The sequence below is a fragment of the Pseudovirgaria hyperparasitica genome (genome assembly GCF_010093815.1).
Source record: "Pseudovirgaria hyperparasitica strain CBS 121739 unplaced genomic scaffold EJ05scaffold_15, whole genome shotgun sequence".
Classification (NCBI taxonomy): Eukaryota; Fungi; Ascomycota; class Dothideomycetes; order Acrospermales; family Acrospermaceae; genus Pseudovirgaria; species Pseudovirgaria hyperparasitica.
Genome location: NW_022985563.1, coordinates 65,446 through 86,169, shown reverse-complemented (window position 1 = coordinate 86,169; position 20,724 = coordinate 65,446). Strand labels below are relative to the sequence as shown.

The window sequence follows — 20,724 nt, the reverse complement described above, 5'->3', positions numbered from 1 at the left end:
CAACATTCCCCCCAAACTTCCCCCCAAAAGTCCTGGTCCAGTCAGCCCACCTCAGTCCAGACAGTCAGTAGTAATAATAATTAGGCGTAGCAATCGATTACAGTACAAGAGAGGCTAATTACAGTATCACTATTATCTTCTCCTGGACTCGTGTCTTGCGCCGCATCCATCACATATTCTACTATTATATATACCTTCTTATACCCCCCTTGTGCTATCCTCGACGTCTTTTGCTACATAATTACCACTAACAAGTTTCATCTCTGTTCTCCTCCTTCTCCGCCTTTCGCCTGCTCCTACACCACCACCGACACGGACTCGGACACAGAGGCTGCAATTGGCATGTCTGTCACTTGTTGCCTGCACTCACGTTCAAGCTTGCATTTGGATTTCCATTGTCTTCCTGCCTATTCGACGTGCCATGCGCCTGGCTTGCCAATCTATCTGTCACACCGCAAGTATCTGTATCTACAGCGTCCATGTGTCAACCACATATGTACGTACGTACCTCAGTATGTACTACCCTACAGGCGGCATTCCCGATTCGGTAAGAACAGCTGAGCCTGCGCCGCACTACTGATATGCCAGAAAAGAAGAGACTAGGGAAAAAAAGACGAAATCTCATACATACAAGGAAGAGAAGAACAAAACGCCACCATGCATGCTGATGCAGCAACATATCAAAACCTGCTACCCTACAACCCCCATGTCGTACCTAGAAGTGTCCGTCACGGCGATGGTGATTGTGATTGTGACGGGGAGCCACGTGCTTTGGCGCACTTGGCGCTGGCGCGTTTGCCGTCACTGTAATGTCCACCTCTTCGTACACAATCTCATACACCGCTGCGGCGCTAGTGTACGTAGACGTTGACAAGATTCTCGGTGCTCCGGCGCCACCTACTGGACCTACTGGAGCAACTGGAGCAACTGGAGCAGGCGTGACTACCGGACTCGGTACTGGATTCGACACGGCGTGGTTGACCGCGGCAACGCTGATTCCACCGCCATACGCGTCTGTAAGAGCAGTGGTAGCCTGCTGGAAGCTTGGGACTGGTGCCTTGGTGTTGATGGCTGGAGGCGTGTATAGCGATACTGGCTTGTTGCCAGAGTTCATCGTAGCATACTCCGGTCCTGCCTGGACGGCCACGTTACCGGGAAGACCCTGACGCGGTCCCTTGCAGTCATCGTCATTCAGCATCTTGGGCATGTCCATCTTGCATTTCGCTGCCTCCGTCTCGCTCTGTAGCGTGAAGATGGGGCAGTCCCCGATATTTCCGGACAGGTTGGTGCAAGTATTGACTGCATTCTGAAGGAACCCGACATCCCACCCAGTAATAAAGTCTCCATGGTAGCCACAGCCAGTCGTGTCGCCGTTGGCAAGCGCAAACTCGCCTTCTTGGTCCTTGAATGCATACGTGTTCCAGATGGTTTCGTAGAGGAGTGAAGGGACACGCTGTTCAAAACCTTTCGGGCAGTCTCCATCAATGGTCAGGCTGGGGTAAGCCATGTGGTCCTTGTGATTTGCCGAGTCCGTGTCTTTTCCATTCCAGCACGATGGAAACATCAGTTCAATGCGGATACCGTCCTTACAGTGCGCGTCAAGATACTCCTTCTCAGGCATACGGTGGCGGTACAGCGTAGACTCCGGATTATGAGAGTAGTCGAGGCAGTTGAACCCGATAGCCTTTTGTGATAAGGCAAACTGGCTAGCTTGATCGCCAGACCATGGCTTCGGTGGATCGGGCTCAGGCCACGTAAAGTTACGCTGGCGGGTGTCGCCCGCAAGCATCTTGAAGTCCTTGGGGAAAGCTTTCACATTTTCGCCATAGAGAAGGTAGTATCTAGGTCAGAGTCAGGTGCCGAAGAGGAGTCACGACAAGAAGTTGACATACGCTAGCATTCCGCCAACCTGTGGGACGACGGTGGAGCTGCCGTTCTTGAAGATGAAGTGCAGGCTGGGAGTCCTGAGAAGAGGCGGTTAGTTGATGTTGATACCACGTCAAGTGGCAGCGGCTTACCAGTACACTGATTTGTCCTGAAGCACACGGCATGAGGTACACTCTGACGCCATGAGCTGGTCGGTGTTGGTGGTGAAGCCAAAGTCTGCCCAGGGTCAGTAAGATCATATCGCACTTGCTTCGGACAACATACTCTTGCCGCCATGGATTGTATGGGCGTGAGTTGAGACCTCACCAGGTTCAACAAGCGGATCGATACGGGCGAGACCAATGGGTGAATGGCACTCCATGCGCCAGAATGCAGACGCCTGGGCGACGAGCGCCAGCAATGCCGCACCCTTGAGAAGGATGGAGCTCGACATGACTGATATCCTGCAGAAAAGTCTTTGGATGAGGATAAGAGATGCGAGTGGTTTTCTTTGGTTTGCGAGAGTGAATTCCCTCAACCTAAGAAAGAGCACCAGGCGAACTGTATGCCGTGGAAGTGAGGATACGGAAGAGACCTCCAGAGGCTTATTGCATTCAGAACAATTTCCGAAATGCACACGACGGGATGGTAGACGGAACTCGCGCGTCAACCGGGTATATGTGAACGAGAGATGGCAGAAGGAGTGTGAGCTCGGGACTGAAACGAGTGAATGGAAGAAAGAATGAACGACTGCGGGTGATAGAGGTGAAAGCTGGGAGATGCAAAAAAAAATCAAAAGAGTGGCCAGAAAAAGGTTGTGGGAAAGAAGGGAAACAAGATGGAGATGGGCTCACTAAGACGTCGTGAAACCTGCGACGTACGCGGGGGGATGATTCGGAATGATTGTGATGGGCGACTAAGTACATAGTACCTCTTCGAAGACGAACAGACTAACAGTGAATGGTGCCGGCGTGGAATTGAAGGGAGTCAGTGTTAGGGCTGGTATGAAATCATGAAACCGTGGAAACTAGGGGGTGGTCAGCGCAACAGCCAATCAGCGCGCGCATATGGCCTTAAGCATGACCAGCCTCAGGCACAAGCTCGACAATGCTCAGGCTGTATACTTACCTTTACCCCCTCCCCCCCTCCTTGTGCTTGTGTTTGAGGGAAAAACCGTCCGACATCTCTCTTCATCTATAACACGCGACGCATGCATATCCTGTCTGTGCCTATCCTGCATGGTTCTGTGCAATCAAAAGCCTTGTGATTCACCTACGTCTTCGACTCGCTGAAGATGCACATGCACATCTGCGGAGCAAGATAGGACGAAAGTCGTGTATATCGTCCGCCGTTCACACAGCACCCAGCATCGAGCCCCCTCCCCCCTTTTACCTCAGGGCTGAAGGCTGAAGAAGACGATGAAGGCGAGAGGATGGAGAAGACGATGACGATGCCGCTGACGATCATGCTTTCCGAGTGGAGTAATGACGTCGCCGTCGTGGGCAACTGTTAACCCCTTAGCTAACTATCCTCCCCCAAGTCCTCCTTACTCTTCTCCAATCTACTCCGTTCCCCTTTCTGTCACGGATGTCCGTTGCCTGCCACGAGCTTTATGGATTCACTGTGCGGTACTTAATACGTTCCATGCAGATCCCAGACACAGCACGTAGCCACCATCAATTGCTCACCAGCTCTGGTGTAGATAGACACTTGGGACTTGGGGGTTATATCACACAATATAAAAGTTTTAGTCATGGAGTAGATCATCGCAGGACTAACGGTAGGATAGATAATGGAAGACCTCATCGCTCAATTGGTATTCGACCTGACAAGATGATGATCAGCAGAAGCGTGTCGACTTATCCTCCGATCTTTCCGAGTGTCCGGAGCAATGCAAAAAAGGGAATCCCATAGAGTCGCCCCCTTTGCCGCGCTGCGATTTGAGTCTGTTGAATGACACCGTGATCTTTGCACAAGATTTTTGTACGGAAGAGAGAGAGAGAGAGTCCTGACGCGTGTTCATACGTACATGATTTGTTTCGCTTCTCAAACGCACAGGCGCATGCTCCTTTGAAAGGGTTGCATTTACCGAGCCGCGCATGGAGCTGTGCACCCTTCTATTTCCCTCGTATCATATGAGACACTTTTATCATACTACCCTGGCCACTCACTGGCCACTCACTGGCCATCGTTGTCCCACTGATCGAGGCATCCTGTGCTATATACAGGCCCAGGATTATAATTATATATACCTTGAGGCTTAATTAGAGAGAGAGAGGGCGCTTTCTCGGTACGATAAGGTTGCGGCTTGCTATCGATAGCAGCAAGTCACACATCAACATGCTTGTCTCTCCATCCGAACCTTCGAGCACGTGGTCCGGCTAATAAAGGGACTGTGAAAGCCACTCGACCAAGTGAAACGGTAGCAGCCTTCACCATAAGAAGTTTATCGTCGTCCGCATCTCCGTCGCATCTATCCCACACATACCATACCACCTTCATGCACGCCACAGATGCTCAACGGCTCTCCGTCCCATGTATGCATGCATGCGTTTGCCTCGGTGCCCTCTCCTCTCCTCTCCTCCTCGAGCGCGCCTAGGACGAACAACCTCATACCCGCCGTAAGCTACGCTACGTACTGAGATCTCCTGGTCCACTACCATCGTTACCAGCCAGCCAGCATGCCAGCCCACACCACCAACCAGCAGCCACCATCCGCCTGACCGACCGACTCACGAAATAGCATCCTGCCCTCACGAAACAACAGTAAAAGCTAGCCCTCCCAAGGCAAAACGCCAGCCTCCATCCGCATACCAGACTCAATACATGCATCCAATGCATTACCATAGTTACTAGTAACCCCTCAAAACAGCCATTATGCATCCATCTCACGTGGTCCGCCTCAGGCGACGAGTCCAGACACCCAAAATATCTCTCACTGACTGCTCCGCCGTGCTCCCCATATGTGTCCCACGCCGTGTGATGATATACCAATCGAAAGGGAAATCGCCGCATTGTGTGGATGGATTATTAGTGTATGTGTATATACATGCGTATATACAGTGTTGCAGACGATGTAGAATGATTATATATATATACATGACCGTCGTGCGCGGCCTGGGTCGATATAACGATAGCGGCGTGTCGGTCCCCAAGCTGGACTCTTGAAGCTGTATCATGAATGGATGGTACGCCAACACATAGTATTTTGCATAATTCGATATTTGTTACGTAGCATGATCACCGCTGGGCAGACAGGCAGGTTAGATTGGGGATAGTTGTATACTGCTATCGTTGACGTTGACACTGTTCTCAACATTTGAATTCTAGCTTTAGACGCTATAGCACAAGCTCGTTTGTCCGTCTACTATTCGTGTACTACACTACACCTATGCCAGAGTATATATCCAATGCATCTCACGGCGCCCACACCACATCCAAATCCGAGCCTTCCGCAAGAACCGACGACAAAAACAAAAGCTGCGCATGCCCCAACTAGCTAGGTCCAGCCTCCATCTCCGTCCAGCCACCATCGCTGCCCCATACGCCTGCGCGCGAATAGTCGCCTACGCCGCTACCTCTCAGGTAGCCGAATCGGAAGTACGTCGGCAGGTCCAGCTTGTCCGCCTCGCGTTCCCACGTAAAGCTCGTCTCGCCCATGTCCTCGTAGCCCCTAAACCGCTCCACGTCGTTGACCAGCACACTAACGCCCTCCCAGCGATCTGGCGTCTCCGGGAGCGGTCGCTTCCATTCAAAGGTGATGTTCGGATTCACGCCGTGCCTCGACAGGCCCTTGTTGGCGTGAATTATTGGTGGCAGAATATGCGGGAGAAGGGTGCCGAGCTTAGCGTCGCCGCGCAGGGCGAATGGTGTCTCGAGGATCGATGCAAAGCCCCAGCGGGCAACGCCGTTGATGAACAACCCTACCAGTATTCCCTGATAGAGCAGCGACGGCCGAGTCTGCATTGATGTGCCGGCGATGAGGAGCAGTCCGAGGATGTAGTGGTGAATCCGGACATTCATACTGGGAATGGCCACCATAATCAGGATGCCGGCGACGTATGTGCCGTACAGGGCGAGGTAGCGCGGTAAACGACCCTCGACTCGTAGTGCCCAAGCCTGGCCGAGGGCGATGAAGAGGAGGCTAAAAATTACGATAAGGAGCGCAGGAATGGCGCCGGGTTGCTGTTTGATATCGTGCGGGGTGAGGCGCTGGATGGGAATCTTGTCAAATGTGTAGTTGTTCAACGATCCGACCCAGCAGCCGCCGACCCACAATATAGTCTTCTCGAATTGGGCAGTTAAGCCAGTAAGCGTCCGTTTGGCGCAGTATTTGTACATGACAAATGCGCAAAACGCGGCGGGGAGGAAGCGCTCGAGCGTTACGCTGATAAGTGCGTGATAGTCGCGTTGGGTAGGAGGGTCGGATACAAGTGCTGTGTGAAAGAACATGCCGGTAAACATGGTCCAGAAGAAGACGGCAGGTGACGTCGTGAAGAGGGAGATAATGACCGTAAAGATAACAGATACACCTAGGAGCGGCCACCTGAGGTCTGCGCATTTGGCCTGCGACCCATCGATAAAGGTGAAGGATAGAGGAAAGTCTGAATCAAACCCAACACTCGATATTCCCTTTCTCTTGGAGGCCGGGAAGTGGTTGGCCTCGCCGGTCAAACGAAGAGCGCCGCATCCACCCTTCTCATCCCCAATAAAGCCTGAGTGAATCCCCGCACCGCAGATGAATGAGTCCCCACGATAGCGTGCATGATCCAAACTCTGATCACCATCAGCACCACCAATGACCAAAGACTGATAGTTGATTTCCTGATCTCCGACCGCATGATCATTTGCTATTATCTCGCGTTTGCAGTTCGCCGGGCATCGGAACGGTATCGTGCGATTCGCGAAAGGGCGACATAGGTCTCCATTGAGACCACAGCCATTAAAGTCTCGCCTAGCTCTTAGTTAGATACTTCCATTCGAAAGACTTTGTAAAGCTTACCAGAACCTATCCTCGCACCCATAGTTGACAGGCGATCCATAGCCCGGGACATCCGCGGAAAAGGCAGACTTCCTCAAGATAGAGGCAAAGCAGATAAACCAGGCAAGATATGCAAGAATGAGGGCCGCGACCTTTTGTTTTCGCTTCGGGCAGTACCGTTCTAGTAAGACAATGGGGAATTCTTGTACGGCCGGGAAGAACGGGGTAATGTGCCATCTTCTTGGGGGTTGAGGGCCTTTGATCCATTTGTCCACGGCCTTTACGTAGCGACTCAAACGCGAGCTGGAGGAGATACGAGGGACATAACGTTTCCATCGGGGCTGTGATGCACGAAAGTACTCGTCATTGGAAGCTTCGGAGAGTGCGATAAGAGCACTGTCGTCGAGCGTTATTGTGTCACTTGACACGCTCGCTTCGTCGTCGCGGTACTCTGATGGACGAGCAGGCTCATTGCTGGTGTTCTCGAGTCGGTGCGCCATGGGATCGGGTTCAAAGGTGTTCAAAGCCACGATCGCATGCGAGTGTGGATGGGTTGGGAACGATGCTCGACAGCGGAAGTGTGCGGATATGTAGAGGAGCAGTAACAGTACAATGCTAGGAATGCAGATATACAGATCATGCAAGCAGTAATACAAAAGGTATAGTTAGTTATACAGGTGAGAGGCTTGTGAAGTGCGTAGGGCAGACACGCAACAAGAGATGCAGCATTTCCAAGGACCTGGACCTGGACCTGCATCGTCATGAGGCGGTACCGGCTAGGACTGGTCCGGGGGTCCGGCTAGAGAGCACGCCAAATCTTCTACCTAAGTACCCAATCACTGTGTTTAGTACACAGTAAACAGTAAACAATAAACACGACAGTGGAACCCCGGTCTATGATCCCAGTAGCATCTTGCCATCAGTGACCACAACAACATAACCATGCACGCTGCATCTATGCTACTCAATCTGGCCAAAACTCCGTCTGGTCATAGATACTGGTCGCTACTACTATTACCTAGACGTGCTCGCGAAGCTGCCTATGGTCGGTATATCTAACCAGGATCTAGCGCCAGCGAGCTGCTCAAAAGACGAGAGGTCTGAAACCACCCAGCCTATGCGGTTGGAAAGTCGCCCTCGCTGGATTGATGGGCTGGACCGATGAGAGCGGATGCCAACATCATTTTGGTATCTCTCCCCGACGATTAGCACAATGAACGCGACAGTCTTGGTGTAGTACAGCAGAACGAGTAGATTCAGATCGGATTATGGAAATATATCTTCGTTCAGAGAAGATTGGAACTCCATATGTCGCCCTAGAGTTCCCTCTTGCTAGATATCCCTCAAAAACAGCTTATGTTACTACTACCAACCGAGCTGTAGCGTAAGATACGACACACTCGGAACTACCATCGACAAATACTTAACAGAGCCTATTGCTACAACAGTACTATAGGTGCCTCTACCGTTTATACGACCACATACTAGGTATTGTAGTACTGTAGATAAGATAAGCTTCTTACTGCCTGCTAAGGCGTGAACTAGAAACGGCCTCGGTACTATTACGAAGTCCCTCATCATTCTCTATCCCGCTACCGCAGCCGCTGCCGTCTTATCAATCAATGACGCTGTCGAGAGTGCCCATGGATATTAAAGGCTGAGGATCCCATGGCCACCACCGCCTGCCATCCGGACAGAGCCTTCTATATGATATATACACTACCATTTCTGAAGGCCCACCTATACTGGGCAATATGGTCACCCACTCGTTGCCCTGCCCTGTTGATCTATCTCACCACCTATCAGAAGTGACTAAGTCGAGAAAACCCTCTGATATCAAGGCATTCTACAAGTACTTTCTCATCCCCGGTATTGGCCAGCTCGCAGGAGGTATGGTGCCGTGTCACGATAAGAAAGGAACATTCAAGAAGTGGTGGCTGATATTACGGTGCCTGTAGGACTACCAAGCCCCGACTATTTTCCGTTCGATACGCTTGAGGCGAGGACTGCACCACAGAACAGATGGACACCATCACACCGTGACCCAATCACCGTAGGCGACCCTTCTGCGAACATCGCAACGCAGCTTCAAAAGGCCTGCATAACGAGACCTTCGAACTCGCGTCTTGTTGTCCCAAAAGACTCCGGCGCTCCAAGTCCTACAAGTAGAATAGATGTCACGACGGCGCTTCAATATGGACAGGCTACGGGCCTTGCACCCCTCGCTGCGTGGATAAAGCAGTTCGCGACTGAACACATGCATCCAAGCGTGCCATACAAGGGCGGTCCAGACATTGTTCTCTCGTGCGGTAATACGGATGGTTACTCAAAGACCATAGAAGCCTTCAACAACACATGGGTCCCAGACCGGGATCCTGTGTCGGCCAGGGAAGGCATCTTAGTGGAGAAGTATGTGTACATGACTTCTATACAGGCTGTCCTGCCAAGAGGAATGAATGTTATTACCGTGGAGCTCGACGAACAGGGTATGAAATCAGATGGTCCTGGTGGACTGGAAGATATATTAGAGAATTGGGATTATTCAAGAGGCAGACGACCCCATCTTTTGTATACAATTACGATTGGACAAAATCCAACGGGTGGGGTCCAGAGTGTAGAGCGTAAAAGCGCAATTTACGAGCTTTGCGTCAAGTACGACATCATCCTCATTGAAGACGATCCGTACTGGTTTCTTCAGTTTCCAACAGCGAGCAAAAAGGACGCTTTCCACGACACGAATGCAAAATCTTCTGGTTTCGACTTCTTAGACTCGCTGGTACCTTCGTATTTGTCCCTTGATTATGAAGGCAGAGTCGTACGACTGGATACGTTCAGCAAGACTGTTGCTCCTGGGTGCAGACTAGGCTGGATAACGGCTCAGCCCAGGGTGATAGAGCGCATAACAAGAATTACGGAAACTACCACTGCACAGCCGTCTGGTTTTGTACAGGCTATGATTGCAGAGATGGTCATGGGTCCATACAAATCGGGTGATGGTAGTGGCGGTAACAAAGACGGGAGTGGATGGGAGATGACAGGGTGGGTCCGCTGGCTCGAAGGGCTTCGTGGTAACTACGAACGTCGCATGAATATACTCTGTGACCGTCTCGAGGCAGGGAAGACAATTGTTAAAGCTGGACGGCGCGGGTCTTTGGTGAGTACTGAGTGGTCTGTTGTCGAGACGACAAAGATCTATCATTTCACGAGGCCAATGGGTGGCATGTTCGCATGGGTCAAATTCAACTTCAAGTCACACCCGCTTGCCAGAACGGTAGACCACAAACGTTTAGCGCGTGCACTTTGGATCTTTTGGACTACGAAGCCTTACTTGGTACTGGTCGGGCCAGGTGAGTTTATACCTCTTTGCCCTCTCACTTTTCTTTCTCTTTCTCTAAAGTCTGGCTTGATAGGTACGATATTTGGACCGACACCGGAGGTCCAGGATCAGGATGCTTGGAAATACTTCCGAATGTCTTATTCTGCTGTCGGTGAAAATGAACTCAAACCAATCGGGGATAGGTTCGTGGCTGGAGCGCACGCGTTTTGGAGCATCAAGAGAGAGGAGAAGATCGATGATCTTCTAGGGTACGATGAAGATCCTGGCAAGGAATTCGCTGCAAGTCTGGGTGACCCAGCCGTAGCGAAGCTGACCGGCTATTGCTGAGGTTGTACTGCATGAGAAGGTAAACCATGCGGCCGGTGCGTGTGTCACAGAGCTCAGGGAGTCCTGAAGGAATCCGCGATGCTCATGTCAGTGAGAGCGAATCAAGACAGTGACCGGTAAATGTGGCGGTTTACATGGCCGTTTCTTTTAGCCACGGTGTATGAGCACGCATGGTCCAGTCGCATTGATAGAATACCATGTTGGACGCAGCCTTCAGATTGGCTCGCATCCTCGTGTATATGCACCGCGGCGACTGCATTTCAAGTTTCGCGTATGCCTTCGAGTCATCTGGGCAATCTCTCGCATGGTTCCCGACATACATAGACTGCGGAACGCGCAAGACAAGGCTGTGTAGCATTGAATGTCTAGGACCTCCCCCTGATGCATCCGCAAAAGCTATGTTGGGATTTCCGCAATGCCTAGAGGCCGAATGTCCTCGAGGGAGTAGTACTGGCGACCAAACCCATTAGCACACAACCCACGCGTGTAAATACATCGGATTCTTTTGATATAGATAGTTACACGACACGATGTGGGCGCGTGCGTGTGCAGTAGGACAACGGATAAGCAGGTCACTTAATCAAAGCGAACCACATCCATGCACGTCTCCCGACAAACGGGCCAGGAATCCGTAGCCCTAAACGACCTCATAAGTATTCATGGGTATCGTTCAGACCCAGTTGAAACCCTCTCATCATAATCTTAACCTTACACGTCATGCTGTTCCTCCAATCGCAACAGCCAGGCAATGCCTGTAGTACCGCCGCTTGCCATGCGAAAGAAGAGCTGTCGAGGCCTGCGCATGTGCACGATAATTGGGTATTAGTATAGAAGCAAAGAGCGTGGCGACATATCAGCCTATGGATCAACCTGTCCAGCAGTTTCTAGTATCAAAAACTAACAGAAATTGGGAGCAGCCCGCAGAGAGGCCTTTGCTGCGCCACTGAGGGTTAGGGCCTCCCTGACATTCAATCCATCTGGCATCTATGTATCTATCTATACTCCCAATCTATCGGTTCTATGGCCCTCATCCTCGTTCTCGTCATCATCTTCCTGTCGCAGACAATTGTCGTGACGCATACCAGGTAGGGGACGGACTCACAAGGTTCACGCGTTTGTCCAGCCGGCGCGACTTTTGGCGTCCACACAATAGGTAGTCAGAATAGAACTAGTCGTGGCAGACACAGCGATCGGTCTTCAACACAGCCTTGTTCATTATTTATATCGCTAGATAGGTAGCTGACCATCTCTCCAAGCCTTGCGCAGTATTACCATCTTCATGCCATACATATTGCTCTAGCGGGTGTACCTCACGTTTGACGCATACATACCACCACTACGCGCTGCACCAGTCATTACCACATTCCAGTCTTGGTTGTGGCGAAAGAGCAACGCTGCAGCCTGGTGCCCTTGACCCTGGCGACGTCACTACTTATTTACACCTCTTTCCGTTTACTCATTCGGACATTTTCAACCGACACTATTATACTGCACGATATACATGCTCACCACAGGCCCACTCGGTCACTCTGACTCGAAAGTCGTTGGTGCCTGACCACGGCGTCTCCTGTTATTGGTAGCTCATTAGGCCATTCGTTGTGCGTTTGCCTTCAATCTGACAAGTCCGCTTCTAGTCATCCACACCGGTTTTCTCCTTTGTATATCACATTTGCCCCACAGGTCACACCGGTCATCCATTGACTACTACCCTCTGCCAAGGTGTTGCCAACTGCTTTTTAGGCATCACCAAGGCCTCTATTTTAGGCAACATACTGTACTAAATCATTATAACAAGCAACGTAGTGGTCCAGAGTGGTCGAGTTTCTCCTCATCAAATACAGGTGGTCCATTGCTGCAACAAACATCAACGTTTCTCTGTGCCTGGATTGTTGTTGGGGCCGAACATTGTCTCAGTGTTTTCATTGTTCGGCGGCGAATGGTTGCTACGGGTTGAACTTTCGCCACCCATATACGTATCTCGGCAATCAACATCGTCCACCGGTTATCCTCCAATATATACGCACTGCTGCCTACAAGACCCTCTGATACTTGGGCACAGTCTTTGACTTTTCATCAGAATGGCTTTCTCCAAACTAAGTCGAAAGCTTGAGCTCCCTCAAACCCACCGCAATGGAACAGGTCCTAGCATGAGCCCGAACCTAACCGAACTGCCAACAACAATATTGGAGACATTCATTCCAGGCTATAGTCTTATCTCCGGCTTCATCTTGGATGTATTCGGTTTTGATGTCAGCATTCTAGTATCTGCTGCCGTAATCATCTTCGCTACAGTCCATGTAGGAACTTATATCTGGCAGAGAGTGTATTCCTGGTTCAGACAGTACCTTATGTCCAATATCTACATCGATGATGGAGACGACTTGTTTGATAGTATTCTCTCGTGGATTGGTGAACAACAGATGGCGAAAAAGTCCCGCTCCATCAAGGCAGTGACCCGCTATAGTCAAATTTCTAACGAGGACGAAGCTGACGAAAATGCCGCCCTCGACGAACATGGCATATTCCACTACGGCAAATATGCAGCCCGCCAGCCACCTCGATATGAGCCCTATTTCGGGGTGCACAGATTCTGGCATAAGGGTAGCCTATACATCTTCGATAGAAGTCGCCGCGAGGTTCAGTCAAATCCATGGACAGGACGAGGCTCAGACGAGGAATTGATAAAGCTATCGTGTATTGGGCGATCGACCAATCCACTCCGGCTTCTGCTAAGTGATATCAAAGCCCGGTCCTTGCAGAAACAGGAGTCGCTAACAAACATTCGACGACCCGCACCGAAAGACATGTCTCGACGATCTGGCGCTTGGGATCGTGTTAGTTCCAGGCCTTCTCGTCCCATGGAGACTGTTTCACTCGATAAGGAGCAGAAAGCCAGAATCGTCGCTGACATCAACGAGTATTTACATCCCGCAAGCCCTCGCTGGTACGCTTCACGAGGAATACCATGGCGTCGTGGTTACCTCTTCCACGGCCCACCAGGAACCGGAAAATCATCGCTATCGTTTGCACTTGCCGGACTCTTTGGCCTAGATATCTACGTCATCTCTCTTCTCGAGCCAACTCTCACCGAAGGCGATCTCAATCGTCTCTTCAGCAACCTGCCTCGCCGTTGCATCGTCCTTCTGGAAGATATTGACACTGCAGGACTTCTCCGGGATGAGAAGAGCGACAAGGACGAAGATACGTCAAGAACAGCATCCGACGACGACGCCCAGCTTACAGCCAAAGACCTTGCTAAGGCACTGAAGACTGCCTCGCGTAAGGGTGGCAAGACGGATGATGCCAAGCAGGGCATCTCGTTATCTGGACTCTTGAACGCTATTGACGGTGTGGCATCACATGAAGGGCGTGTGTTGGTGATGACTACCAACCATCCAGAAAAGCTAGACGAAGCGTTGATACGTCCAGGAAGAGTTGACCTACAGGTGCAATTTAGCTTGGCGACGCATGAACAAATGCGAGATATCTTCGTAAGAATGTACTCTATTGAATTTGATGGTACGGACGCCTCGATGAGGAGTTTAAGGGAGCATCATGACCAGGGGCAAAGGATGCAACTGAAAGACCACCGGACCAGCTCAAACAGTGACATCGATGACGGCCTGACAGATGAGCCTGGTGCGACTACGGCCCATACTGGTGAGAAAACATCGTCAGACCGTCTCGTCAATGGCGTCCTTAAAGTCAGGCCCAGCAATGTTGCCTCGCCTTTGAGTGCAATCGCCAAGATCAATGGGGTCATAAAACCAAATATTGCTGTTAGCAAAAGTCCTACGTCCCCAATAACTCCATTCCTCGCCAGAACAGAGACGGAACAGCTGTCTCCGGCGCAACTTCGAGTCATGGGCGATGCATTTGCAGCCAAGCTACCCGAGGACACCTTCTCACCGGCGGAGGTTCAGGGGTTCCTTTTGATCCGTAAGAAGGAGCCGCGAAGGGCCCTGGAAGAGGTAGATGATTGGCGGACTGGAATGATGAAAGCAAAGGAGAAAAAGAGCAAAGTCGTTGCAGTACAGTAAATGTATTATTATGCATTCTGTCTCTGAGGACCAAGATTACAATTATGATGAATATATCTATCTAGACAGCATTTGTTGGCCAAGCATGATTTCCAAGAGTTCAGTATGGCAAAAATATCCAGTAGCGGCTAAAGTCGAATACGTTATTTCCTTTATCTAAAGAATGAGATCAAATATGTGTGATTGATGTGCATTTTCTAGTGGTATGGATCGCGCATGAGGGCTGTCATGCTCTATCCCGTGCTGGGACTACATAAAGTCAATGACTATTGATTTGTTTATCTCCTTACAAGTTGACCTATATTTTTCCATGTTCACCTCTGCGGGTGATAGAGTCTAAATATCATGGGATTCTTGTCTCTATCTCTTCATAGAGTCCATGTAAATAGATAAGCTTATAGAATCACGTATACATACATAGATCCGTCATATATATCCATAAAAGACCCTAATCAGAGATGAAGAGAGCGAGCAAACGCACATATATGAATGCTAAGATTGGTATACTTGATGTAGGTAAATGATGTTATGTTTGATCGTACGACATTCAACCCGCTTCACGTGCTTTTATGCGGACGAAGACTGAAGTCCAATGTTGATACTTGGCATGTATTAATTCGTAATATAGCGTAGGGCAGGTCTTTCACTACGTACTACGCCGCTATAACTTCCAACCTCTTCTCTTTGCCAACGCTGTTTCTTGCCTCACTGCCAAATCAGCAATGATCTCCTCACTTCCGCCTCCAACGACCATCATCCGCAAATCGCGACTGATCTGCTCGACAATTGCGCCAACTCCCCCACGCTGATAACCAGCGCCACCAAAAACCTGCTGAGCTTCCCTGCTCGCCAGCTCCAAGAGACGTCCACCTTGCACTTTGGCCAAGGCAATGCGGCCCGCTAAGTCCGGATCCTGCCAGCCGTGCGGGCTGTTCTGGACCGCGTAGGCGATCTGCTCGAGCCACGCCCAGTGCGATTCGATATACCTCGCGAGCGTAGAGAGTTTGACTGCGATAACTTGATTGGAAATGAGTGGTTTGCCGAATGTAGTACGTTTGTGTGCATATGCAAGAGAGTGCGAGAGGCAGGTACGCGCGTGCCGGTTGCAACCTATCGACATGATGAAGCGCTCCTTGTTAAAGTTAGTCATTATGATCTTAAAGCCGTCGTTCTCGCGGCCAAGCAGGTTCTCGACCGGAACGTGCACGTCGTCGAGCTCTATCAAGCTTGCGCCGCCAGCTTTTTGTCCACTGTTCTCAATGCGACGCCAGGTTAGGCCTTTACTGTTCATTGGAATGACAAGCACACTGATGCCGCTGTGGCCAGGTCCGCCTGTACGCACGGCGGTCGTCATATGGGTTGCCCATGGTGTACCTGTGATCCATTTCTTCATCCCATTCACCACGTACGACTTCCCATCTGCACTCTTGATTGCGGACGCTTCTATGTTTCCTACGTCGCTACCAACACCGGGCTCGGTGATACCTAGACAGAATGACGTCTGCCAATCGAACACACCAGGTACCCATTTGCGCTTCTGCTCTTCCGTGCCATGCACCAGTATTGGAGGCAGTCCAATGACGCTGGCTCCACCAAGACTACTCATCACGCCTCCCTGGACCCGCGCTGTCTCGTCCGTCATGACGAGCAGGTGGAAAGCGTCCAACTCGCCGGCGGGTATGCCTGCTGGACCGGGGATATGCGTGGGCCTATAGGCTGCTGGAACCTCAGCGAAGGGTATGCCGGATTGCGCCCACGCGAGTTGTTGTTCACGTGGAGCAGCACCCGCGTTCTCCCATTCGAGGTGTGCTGGAAGGATGTGTTCGTCGACATAGGAGCGGACGTAGTCGCGGAGGGCGCGGTGGGAGTCGTTGTAATAAGGAGAAGCTATGCCTTGCGACCATGGAGGTTCTGCCCAAGGAGAAAGATCGAGCTTGGCGGTTGATTTGAAGCTATCGGAAGGCATCGTGGCGAGGAATTGGTGAGTATGTGAGCGGTCGAGAGTTTCAAGTTGGCAGGGACAGAAGTAAGGATTGAGATAGAAGCATATTTTCCGGGATGAGAACCATGGTGTTATGGTATATAAACGTCAGTATTATGCCTGAGATGTGTATTGCCGGATCTTTGATGTGTGCCGTGAAGTCCAAACATTTAGCCTCGGCCTGCAGTCGTCAGGCGTCAGTCATCTCTATAAGGCATCTGGATGCCCCCGTTATGGAGTAATCATCGGTTATCAATAATTAATTACCATGCAATTATTGAAATCGTTCTGATGACCTCCAGCAACATCCCTTGATGATATCTTCTCCATCTGGTACAGATGTAATCCCTACTGCTACCACCTGCCATTCCAGGATACTTTATTTCCTCTTACGGCTGATTATACGCGGTGCAACTCAAGGTAGTCTAGGACGAGTTCCCTCATTTCCATCATACCACTTGACATAGAACCCCGCCTGATCTACCTAATATTTCGACTAGTTGCAGCGTCCTGTGCCAGGAACAGACACAATGAACATTATATATCTTCCACGACTGGCTTTCGTATTCTCTTTCATTGTCATCCTCATCCTAACAGACTTACTCTGGCTGGAAGACATGTTCCCTTCGATCTCTGGCCAAAGCGGTCTTGTCGGCTTGATCACTGTCCTGAGAGGATCACTATGCCTCTCTTCATTCTCTTCCTTCGTGCTTGCTTTGACCAATATGCAACCCAGCTGGGACAATGACACTCTCGATTATCCACAACAGAAGGGTCCAGGCTACGATTATACTGGTTTTGAGAAAGACCAACAGGTCCGTGCCGATGCCATCGTGGACATGTTTCGATTTGCATGGGACGGGTACTACAAATACGCGTTCCCCAATGATGACTTGGAGCCGGTGACCAACACATTCCAAAACTCACGGAATGGTTGGGGTTGCCAGGTATCGATGGATATATTCTAGAGGTAGAACCTTCTCTAACCTGCGCATTAGGCCGTCGACGCTTTGAGCACTGCCATTATCATGGAGCTTGAAGACATCGTCAATGTGATTGTAGATTTCATTCCGACCATTGACTTCTCAAAGACAAACACGCCGCAACCTTCTGTTGTCAGCTTGTTTGAGACAAACATTCGCTACCTGGGCGGGTTGCTTAGCGCTTACGACCTTCTTAAGGGCCCATTCTCACATCTAAGGGTAAACTCTACCAACGTTGACGCCCTGCTCAGTCAAGCGAGAAACCTCGCCGATGCTCTGAAGTTTGCTTTCAATACTAGGACTGGTATCCCTGTTAATGATTTATTCCTTAGCAACCACTCCTTCTCCGGTCGGGGCTTACAGCAAGATGGCCAGCGTACGGCAGGCCTCGCCGAGCTTGGGACCCTTCAGTTGGAATGGCAGCGTTTGAGCGACCTTACTGGTGATCCAGAATACGGTACACTGGTTCAAGAAGCTGCTAAGTATTGGTTTTCACCATCGCCTCCTGAGTCAGAACCCTTTCCCGGTCTTACTGGTGGAAACTTTAGCGTGGATACTGGCCGTATTCTCGATCAATATGGCGGCTGGACCTCTGGTAACGACAGCGCGTATGAGTATCTGATCAAGATGTACGTGTACGACCCGGAGCGCTATGCGAACTACTCGGAACGGTTCATTCTCGCAGCTGACTCTGGTATGCGATATCTCGCATCTTCGCCGAGTACGCGTCCGGACCTCACTATGATCGGCTCGTTCGCTGGCACCGCCGTACAGAACTACTCCGAGCAACTCGCATGCTTCTCGGGTGGCTCCTATATTCTTGGCTCTGCAGCATTAGATCGTCCTGATTACCTCGAATTTGGTCTCAAACTATCGGAATTTTGTGCCAATGGTTATCGCTATGCAGCTGCAGGCATTGGTCCGATCATTTACTCCTGGAACACGACCGAGCTTGCTTGGCCTCAGTTCGTGAACCAGTCTGATTTGTACAACAAAGCTGGCTGGTTCATCGATGACAATCGTGCATTCGGTAATGGCATGGCGCCTGAAGCCGTCGAGAGCTGGTACTACGCGTTCCAAGTAACTGGGAATAGTTATTGTAAGTGACTGTGACGCTCTAATATTAGGTGACCCCTTTAACTTGGTACAGGGCGAGATGTAGCATGGGCGTATACCCTAGCACAGAATCGTACGGAGCGTGCAAACAGTGGATTCAGTAGTGTAAATAATGTGCTTACCGTTACTGGAGGCGGCACGAGTAATTTCATGGCAAGCTACATGTTGGCTGAGGTACTGAAGTATCAATTCATGATCCAAAGTCCGAAGAAGGGTATTTGGGAGCCGGTGCATGACGGAGTAAACCAATTCGTATATAACACAGAAGCGCATCCAATACGGGTAGCAGCAAAGCAGCCCACATAGATAGGTAAATAGATAAGATTATAAACGATTAGTATAGAGCAAGGACTAGTTTATATTATATATGACTATTTCAGTATAGATTAGCTCTAAACTATAGTCTATAAATATATGAAGAGAGAAAAGTAGAGATATAATCCAATACTTATATATATAGTATTGAAGTAATGGGCAGGTCAATAATTACTTCTGATGATACCATTGGCCATTGTAGAAAGCATACCATCTCTGATTCTGGTCAGACCAAGCCCCTGCTACCCAATTTGTACCGTCCCACCATTCTGCATACCCCGTCTGCTCATTGGTTCTCCATGTAAGGTCATCGGACTTCGACTCTTTAGAGCTGGAGTCACCGGACTGGGACTCTTTAGAGCTAGAGTCACCCGACTTGATCAATTGGCCTATTGGAGCTCTATATTCCATTCCTGTAACGGCGCGATATTGTTTATACTTGGAGGGGAAGTTCACATGTCCAGTGCCGTCCGCGTGAACGTGACCACTTCCCACACGATTTCGGCTGCTTGTCGTGGCCGATTTGTAGAGAGCGAAGGATATGACAAGTTTTGTATCAGTCGGGTCATCATGAGACCTATGGGGTCGGTTCCCATTTAGCTGGATTGCTTTGATGATTGGGACTTGGGTGGCAACACGCTCGACAAATGTTTGAGCGCCCTCTCGGAAGCTAGGGTCGATAGCTCTGATGGCTACTGCCAATGAGGACTTGAGTTGGCTAGACATGATAGTAAAGAGTCTAAAGCAGAGGTCCTGATTATAGATAGGAGAATATATATAAGTGGGTGTATATGTAGATTGAGTTGAAAAAAAACGAATGATCGATAATGCTTCTTCGCTCGCAAGGGAAATGCGCAAGGTTAAATAAATACAAATCTCCTTAGCACCCAGGAATGAAGACCTTGTTGTCTTCCGCTAACCTAGCTACCTATGAGCCATACATACAAATACGACTGACAAATCTCTATTTATAGGACTACTAGCTAGGTATTGATGCATGAATGACTCATGGCCGTCTCCAATAAGATTCTAGGACCGAAATTATATAGTAGTATACATCCTTTGGCGCCTGCATATGCAAGTGATAGGGCGGGCTATCAGCCGACATAAGTCCGGTAACATAAGCGTAATAGAGAGTAACTACTATAACCTCCGTTCTCTTGAAAAGAGTATAGAATATCTATCTAGTAAATTAATAAAATATTAGAAGAGATTAAAATAGTATAATAATAATAATAATATTATTATTATATAACTAGGTAGAGTAATACTCTATAGATATATATCTTCTCTAGTATAAGCTATTATATAAGAAGAAATCTAAGAGAAAAAACTTCCTTCTTTCTATTATAATAAATCTTTCTAGTAAGAATATAGTTTATCTCTAAAGTAGTATAGAAGGCTATATCTATAGTCTTATATATATATATATATTTCTAGTAGATTATATAGTATATTTATATACTTAATATTACGGAAGGTAATAAGAAGATAGATAATGTTAGGACTTAGCCTTAGATAGGACCCGATCTATACGTACCTTAGCTAATAGGGTTAGGAGATAACGTGAAGGGCGGTAAATAGTTATATACTAGATAGATTAGCGTCCCTTTATATATATACTCTCGGATTCCTACTAAAAGGGTTTAGTAGTAATTCGTTCTATAATAGAATACACCCTATTATTCTATCTAACTATACTACTATCTAATAACTCTATTCTTATATTCGAATTACTCTCTATATAGTACTATAGTTAAGATAGTCTAACTAGAACC

The 20,724-nt window shown here is 49.3% G+C and overlaps 8 protein-coding genes across 8 annotated transcripts; 3 read left to right on the top strand and 5 right to left on the bottom strand.

Annotated features, from left to right (window-relative positions):
- Window positions 1–306: 306 nt before the first annotated feature.
- Window positions 307–1,950, bottom strand: EJ05DRAFT_479101 (uncharacterized protein). The gene has a single exon (XM_033744603.1). It carries the CDS (start codon window positions 1,787–1,789, stop codon window positions 716–718), a length of 1,074 nt encoding a protein of 357 aa, XP_033597114.1. The 5' UTR covers window positions 1,790–1,950; the 3' UTR covers window positions 307–715.
- Window positions 1,951–4,044: 2,094 nt separating this feature from the next.
- Window positions 4,045–5,004, bottom strand: EJ05DRAFT_540750 (uncharacterized protein; the record flags this gene model as incomplete). The annotated part of the gene is made up of 4 exons (XM_033749619.1): window positions 4,506–5,004; window positions 4,355–4,461; window positions 4,119–4,173; window positions 4,045–4,079 (listed from the first exon to the last, which is right to left on the bottom strand). Exons 1-4 carry the CDS (start codon window positions 4,879–4,881, stop codon window positions 4,045–4,047), a joined length of 573 nt encoding a protein of 190 aa, XP_033597113.1. The 5' UTR covers window positions 4,882–5,004.
- Window positions 5,005–5,131: 127 nt separating this feature from the next.
- EJ05DRAFT_456137 (LCCL domain-containing protein) lies at window positions 5,132–7,568 on the bottom strand. The gene is made up of 2 exons (XM_033742486.1): window positions 6,869–7,568; window positions 5,132–6,820 (listed from the first exon to the last, which is right to left on the bottom strand). The coding sequence occupies exons 1-2, from the start codon at window positions 7,345–7,347 to the stop codon at window positions 5,362–5,364; spliced, it is 1,938 nt and encodes a 645-aa protein (XP_033597112.1). The 5' UTR covers window positions 7,348–7,568; the 3' UTR covers window positions 5,132–5,361.
- Window positions 7,569–8,601: 1,033 nt separating this feature from the next.
- EJ05DRAFT_443061 (aromatic amino acid aminotransferas-like protein) lies at window positions 8,602–10,511 on the top strand (the record flags this gene model as incomplete). The annotated part of the gene is made up of 3 exons (XM_033742067.1): window positions 8,602–8,737; window positions 8,806–10,194; window positions 10,258–10,511. The coding sequence occupies 3 exons, from the start codon at window positions 8,602–8,604 to the stop codon at window positions 10,509–10,511; spliced, it is 1,779 nt and encodes a 592-aa protein (XP_033597111.1).
- A 2,078-nt stretch (window positions 10,512–12,589) lies between these two features.
- Window positions 12,590–14,551, top strand: EJ05DRAFT_488824 (P-loop containing nucleoside triphosphate hydrolase protein; the record flags this gene model as incomplete). Its single annotated transcript, XM_033745745.1, has 1 exon — window positions 12,590–14,551. The coding sequence occupies one exon, from the start codon at window positions 12,590–12,592 to the stop codon at window positions 14,549–14,551; it is 1,962 nt and encodes a 653-aa protein (XP_033597110.1).
- Window positions 14,552–15,155: 604 nt separating this feature from the next.
- On the bottom strand, window positions 15,156–16,700 carry EJ05DRAFT_479093 (acyl-CoA dehydrogenase NM domain-like protein). The gene has a single exon (XM_033744602.1). It carries the CDS (start codon window positions 16,515–16,517, stop codon window positions 15,213–15,215), a length of 1,305 nt encoding a protein of 434 aa, XP_033597109.1. The 5' UTR covers window positions 16,518–16,700; the 3' UTR covers window positions 15,156–15,212.
- A 557-nt stretch (window positions 16,701–17,257) lies between these two features.
- EJ05DRAFT_443175 (seven-hairpin glycosidase) lies at window positions 17,258–18,937 on the top strand (the record flags this gene model as incomplete). The annotated part of the gene is made up of 3 exons (XM_033742072.1): window positions 17,258–17,479; window positions 17,531–18,614; window positions 18,666–18,937. 3 exons carry the CDS (start codon window positions 17,258–17,260, stop codon window positions 18,935–18,937), a joined length of 1,578 nt encoding a protein of 525 aa, XP_033597108.1.
- Window positions 18,938–18,959: 22 nt separating this feature from the next.
- Window positions 18,960–19,859, bottom strand: EJ05DRAFT_479092 (uncharacterized protein). The gene has a single exon (XM_033744601.1). It carries the CDS (start codon window positions 19,670–19,672, stop codon window positions 19,118–19,120), a length of 555 nt encoding a protein of 184 aa, XP_033597107.1. The 5' UTR covers window positions 19,673–19,859; the 3' UTR covers window positions 18,960–19,117.
- Between the last annotated feature and the right edge of the window lie 865 nt (window positions 19,860–20,724).

Bases quoted from the DNA above. Each gene is read 5' to 3' on its own strand.
- EJ05DRAFT_456137 (XM_033742486.1), bottom strand. From the start codon at position 7,347: ATGGCGCACCGACTCGAGAACACCAGCAATGAGCCTGCTCGTCCATCA. The intron at 6,821-6,868 runs GTAAGCTTTACA...ACTAAGAGCTAG, and splicing joins GGGTGCGAGGATAGGTTCTG to GCGAGACTTTAATGGCTGTG.
- EJ05DRAFT_479093 (XM_033744602.1), bottom strand. From the start codon at position 16,517: ATGCCTTCCGATAGCTTCAAATCAACCGCCAAGCTCGATCTTTCTCCT.
- EJ05DRAFT_479101 (XM_033744603.1), bottom strand. From the start codon at position 1,789: ATGCTTGCGGGCGACACCCGCCAGCGTAACTTTACGTGGCCTGAGCCC.
- EJ05DRAFT_479092 (XM_033744601.1), bottom strand. From the start codon at position 19,672: ATGTCTAGCCAACTCAAGTCCTCATTGGCAGTAGCCATCAGAGCTATC.